A 5,472-nucleotide genomic window follows, 5' to 3' on the forward strand; every position below is an offset into this window, starting at 1 on the left:
CCCCCCACGGTCCCCCGCTGTCCCCGCGCGGTCCCCCCCACGGTCCCCCGCTGTCCCCGCGCGGTCCCCCCCACGGTCCCCCGCTGTTCCCGCGCGGTCCCCCGCTGTCCCCGCGCGGGCCCTCCGTTGTCCCCCCCGTTGTCCCCGCGCTGTTCTCCGCGCGGTCCTCCGTTGTCCCCGCGCAGTACCCCTGTTGTTCCCCCGCGGTCCCCCGTTGTTCCCCCGCGGTCCCCCGTTGTTCCCCCGCGGTCCCCCGCTGTCCCCGCGCTGTTCTCCGCGTGGTCCCGGTCCCGCGTCCCGGGGCCGCCACCTGTGGGTCCGGGGAGGATGGCGGGGCGCGCGGGGCGCGGGGCCCGGACACCCCCCGCTGCCCGGCCGCCCTTTGTCCCCGCAGGAGGGAAGGCGTTTGGTCTGCTCAAGGCCCAGCAGGAGAGGAGGCTGGCGGAGATCAACCGGGTAAGCCGCCTCGCCGCCGGGGGCCGCGCCCCCTCCGGCCGGGGCGCCCCACAGCCCAGCCCTCGGTCCCCTCGCCCCTCTCCCTTCTCCCCTCCCCGCTCCCCCCGGTCGTCCCCCGCCAGGTCTCGGGTTGCGTTGTTACCCCGGGGACGGGTGGGGCGAACTTTGCGCGCCCGCCGCCCGCCGGGGCTCCCGGGGCCGCGCGGGCTTTGGTGCAGGGGGACCCCCAGGCGGGGGCCTCCCCAACCCCTGCGCGGCTGACGAATGTTGGCGTCTCCGCCCACAACATGCAACTTTTAGGAAACTTTCAGAAAGGTGGCCTAAGGGACTGGATGGGACTTTGGCTAATCCTAGGGAAGGGGGCGCGTGCGCTCGCACTTGTGCAACACGTACTTGTGTGTGCATGCTGGGCCTCGGGCTTGAACTCAGGGCCTGGGCGCTGTCTCTTAGCTTTGGTGCTCAAGGCTACAGTGCTCTACCACTTGAGCCCCAGCTCCACTTCCTGCATTTTTGTGCTAATGGGAGATGAGTCTCACAGGCTTTCCTGCTCAGGCTGGCTTTGACCTGGGATCCTCAGATCTCAGCCTCCTCCTGAGTAGCTTGAATGACAGGGGTGAGCCAGGGGTGCCTGGCTTAGCCCTGGGGAATTTATATGAAGAAATCCTTTCTCTGGTGCCAGGCTCACACAGGAGCTCCAGAGATGGGCTCAATGACCTCCCCATACCCTAGGAGGCAGGGGCCTCTCCAGGGCCCCTGGATGGGTGGAACCCAGAAACAGCACAGCTAGGCTCACCCTACCAGGGTCCCAGACTTAAGGCCTCACCTCTGCTGTGTACCGGATCCTCTGTCATCTTCAGCAAGGGCTATTCCCTGCTGAGGCCACCCCATGGAAGGAAGTAGAGCCAGCTTCTGAGGAGGTGCCATCCTCTCTGCCCAAGGAACAAGGCAGGTCATTCTCCCTGTGGACTCCTTCAGGACACTGGACCACCCAGGGGCAGAGCCGGGCTGTGGGTGCTGGGTGGGTGGAACGTAAGCTGTGGGAAGTTGGAGTAGGGACTGCTACGGGGGTCCCCTGCAGGGCTTTGGGCATCTTGCTGCCACCCTTTGCTTGCCCCTTGGTGCCATCTTGAGTGAGACTGTGAAGTTGCCTGGACCTTTGGGCTGGACTCAGGGTCCAGGCCTGCTGGTCCCCTTCCCAGTTCCCTCTGCCCCAACCCCGCCTCGGTCCTGGCTGCGCTGTCTCTGGACAGAAGCCTGGGTCCCTGACCTCACACAGCCCCCCTGGGCCACTTGGCTGGGCACAGTTCCCAGCTGGCCAAATCCAGGACCCTGAGCCAGAGACAGCTGGAGATGGGGGGGGGCTGAGAGTTTGTGGGATTTTCTGTGCCAGTCCCACCCTCGGGGAGGCAGATAGGAGTGGAGGATGTGTTTGGGGGAGTTGAACTGACTTGGCTCAGAAAAGGGGAGAGTCTATGGCTATGGAGCGCTAATTTGGAGAGCACTGGAACTGGCGTGAAAGTTCAGGAAAGGGCTGTGGTCTGGCCAGTTCAGGAGCCCCAATGCCCAGAGAAGACAGGCAGCCGACCCAAGGCCCCACAGGAAGCCAGGGGCAGAAATTGCAGTCTAGGGTCCCTTCCCAGCCTGGTTGCAAGTCTGAGACCTATTCCATGAGCCCAGGCCGCTGGAGAGCTGTGGTCCAAGGCATGGCCCCTGGAAGAAAGAGCCTGAAGGCAAACGCTGAAGCTGGGAGCTGCTTCCCGTCCTAGCAGATTCGAGATGGCCTTACTGTCATTTAGAATCCTGAGGCAGGTAGTCAGGGACCCACTGTGAGACCCAAGGCAAACTGGTTCTCTCTGAGCCCGCCTCCCTGCCCGCAAGAGATCATGAGAACTGTCATCTACAATGGACCATCTCTGGAGAGCTCACAGGAGAGCTGGCTGCCTTCATGATCACTACTGGTTTGGGGGGAGTGTCTCCAGAGTCAGGGAGTATGCCTGAGATATATGGGGGGCCCATCCTGGGTGCTCTCCCTGCCACAGCGAGTGCTGGTTGGCAGGGGAGGGGAGGGGCGGAGAGTAGCTCTGCTTGAGTGAGTGGTTCAGCCATGGTCAGGACTGTAGGAAAGGTGGCCCAGGATGGCATATTCTGGAAAGCGCTGGCTTGGTGGCCTTGGAGTACAGTTTTTACTGACCAATGGAGCACAGGTTGGGGGAGGGGAATAAGGTGGCTGTGGAGATGCAGGACCAAGCATTGTGACTCATTGCTTCGGGTCGCTTGGCTGCTGTCTTAGGTAGAACTTAGCTGGGACAGCAGCTTCAGGGCTTCTCTGAGCCAACATTCCAGTTCCCTGGGGGGGGTCTTTCTCCTCCCCTGGTGCCAGCCATCGTGCAGAGGGCAGCATGGTAGCTGAGTCTGAGCAATTGTTGTCATAAAGTATTCAAGACTTAAGGGTCGAGGGGGCTGGGAAGGTGGCTCAGTGGTAGAGTGCTTGCCTTGCATGCATGAGGCCCTGGGTTCGCACCACATAAGCAGAAAAAGCCCCAAGTAGCACTGTGGCTCAAGTGGTAGAGCGCCAGCCTTGAGCTGAAGAGCTGAGAAACAGTGTTCAGGCCCCACAACCAACCAAAAATAAAAAAAGATGTAAGGGTCAAACTTGAATTGGTGGGTCTGGTGAGGTTCCAGGGCAGCTCTACAAAGTGCCACTTTTTTTGGGGGGGGGTGCCAGATTTGGGTCTTGAACTCAGGGTCTGGGTGCTATCCTTTAGTTTTTCTGCTCTAGGCTAACACCCTCTGTTAGCCTCTGTTTCTGGCTTTTTGCTGTTCAGTTTGGATATAAAAGTCTTAACGGACTTTGCCTGCCCAGGCTGGCTTTGAACTGTGATCCGCAGCTCTCAGCCTTCTGCGTAGCTAGGAGCCACTGGTACCTGGAAATGCAGCTTTTTGAGGGGGTTCTTGTTAGTTTCTGCTGCTGTTTTCTGGGCACGTGGAATGTGCTGAGACGCCGACTGTGATCCTGTGAAGTGGAGATGCTGCCGCTCCCATTTCACAAACAACAACCCTGAGAGAAGTGAACTGCCAGGCTTGAAACAGCTACAACTTGAAGCTGGACTATTCATCTGCTCCATCTCTTTTGTGGGTACCCCCCACATACACACTGTATATGTGTGTGTGTGCGCGCGCATGCGTGTGTGTGTGTGTGTACGTATGCATATCAGTGCCTCCTACTCCCTTCACATAGCTGGCATTCCCCGCGTCCCGATGGCTTGGGAGGTGACCCCAGGCCAGCTAGGCCTGGACTTATATGGCAACAGGAGAAATTATCTCCAGCTTTCCATAGGGACCTAGAGAAGCCGAGGCTGGGCAGGCTGCGCCTTAGCACTGCTGCGCCCCAGGGCCAAGCCAGGAGGTCGGCAGCGGGCAGAAGCTCAAGCTGTTGGCCTCCAGGACCTTTAAACACCGTGACGTGAACTGTCTGGTGGTCAGGACTGTGGGTTGCAAGCCTGGCTCCAGTGGCTCACCCCTGTAATCCTAGCCACTTAGGAAGCTTCTGGATATGGTTCAAGGCTAATTGAGCTTGAAAGTCCCTGAGACACTTGTCTCCAATGAATCAGCAATAAAGCCAGAAGTGGAGGTGTGGCTCAAGTGGTAGAACACTAGTATTCTGTGGAAAAAGCTAAAGGACAGTACCCAGGCCCTGAGTTCAAGCCCTAGTGCTGGTGTGTGTGTGTGTGTGTTTGTGTGTGTGTGTGTGCACTCACATGTGCACGCTCACATACACAAGTGTGTTGCACCTATGCTTGAGTCTGGGGCTTGACATCCTTATCCCAAGATCCCTTGCATCCTACTTATGGGTGCTGCAAGAATCTCAAACATCCCTGTGGGGCAAAGATAATGATGATGCCCTCGGGTGGAGGGGAGGAAACTGAGGCTCAGCCTGATGAAGTCACTCACCCAAGGTCACCCATCCCTGAAATAGCTGCAGAAGCAGGTTTCCAACCAGACTCCGCCCAGAGCCTCGCCCAGCTCCCAAGCACCCGGTGGCCAAAGCCTAGAGCTGAGGTGCTGGCCTCTCCTGCTCACACGGATAAAGATCTCTGGCTTCCCTCCCTGAGTCCCAGCCCTCCTGGGTCGAATGAAGGACATTCATTATTCCCAGTCACATTTAGGCACCTGATGGGTATTTTGCTACCCCAGGTTCCATCTCTGCAGGGATGGGCAAGCTGGCAGGACAGACTCAGGATCCCTGCCCGGAGGGGTATGTGTGTGTGTGTGTGTCCTCTGTCCCTCCCACAGTCACGAGGGGCCCCTGAGACCCTGTCCCTTTCCCTGTGTACCTGGCGGTGCCATTCACTCCCTGTGGGTGGGGGGAGCAATGCGCCTGGTTGGCATTGTGGGCACCTCGTCTCTCTTGCTCGTCCTTAATATATAATAAGGGAGATGTCGATAAGGGAGCACGTGAGCCCCGGGGATTCAGTGTCCCCTGCAGGTCCAGCCAGTTGGGACCAGCTCTGGCCATGTCACAGGCAGCTGGAGATGGAATTTCCGCAGGGCCGCTTCATTGCTGTGGTCACCGGGGTGTTTTTTTCCTCCAGCCGCCCCACCTATTGGTCAGGACGCTTTGTTCAGTGGAGGCCCTGGAGCTGCCCTGGGGAATGTGAGCCTGCTGTCCCCTGGGGTGCCTGTTACAGGCTCCGGCCACTCACCAGGTGCCGGGCCAGACATGTGTGACCTGTCCCTGGCCTTTTTAGAGCCTGTGGGCTGCGTCACAGGCCTGGCAGTGCTGGCCCGCCCGGTGTCTTGGAGTTCTTACCGGATGAACTCCAGCATGGTCATATCTGCTCACCCCAAAATTCTGCTCCAGCTGATATGTAAGGACAAGCCCGGAAGGCCAGGAGCAAGAGGCCATGAGAAGGTGCTCGAGGTACTAGACCAGAAAAGGGAGTTAAGTCAGGGGGTTGTGACAGGTGTCGGACACACTGCCTTCCCTTGCAGTTCCTGGGCTCTTGATGGTGGAGG

General features: G+C 59.2%; 1 protein-coding gene across 1 annotated transcript in view; it reads left to right on the forward strand.

Moving 5' to 3' along the window:
- The first annotated feature begins 327 nt into the window (after nucleotides 1-327).
- The window catches only part of Aif1l (allograft inflammatory factor 1-like), a 34,702-nt gene continuing 29,557 nt past the window's right edge, over nucleotides 328-5,472 (forward strand). Inside the window, exon 1 of the mRNA XM_013021290.1 lies at nucleotides 328-456. Within this exon, the coding sequence (XP_012876744.1) occupies nucleotides 328-456 (129 nt within the window). The remainder of the gene's footprint in view (nucleotides 457-5,472) is intronic.

The sequence above is a fragment of the Dipodomys ordii genome, unplaced genomic scaffold, assembly GCF_000151885.1.
Source record: "Dipodomys ordii isolate 6190 unplaced genomic scaffold, Dord_2.0 Scaffold55, whole genome shotgun sequence".
Lineage (NCBI taxonomy): Eukaryota > Metazoa > Chordata > Mammalia > Rodentia > Heteromyidae > Dipodomys > Dipodomys ordii.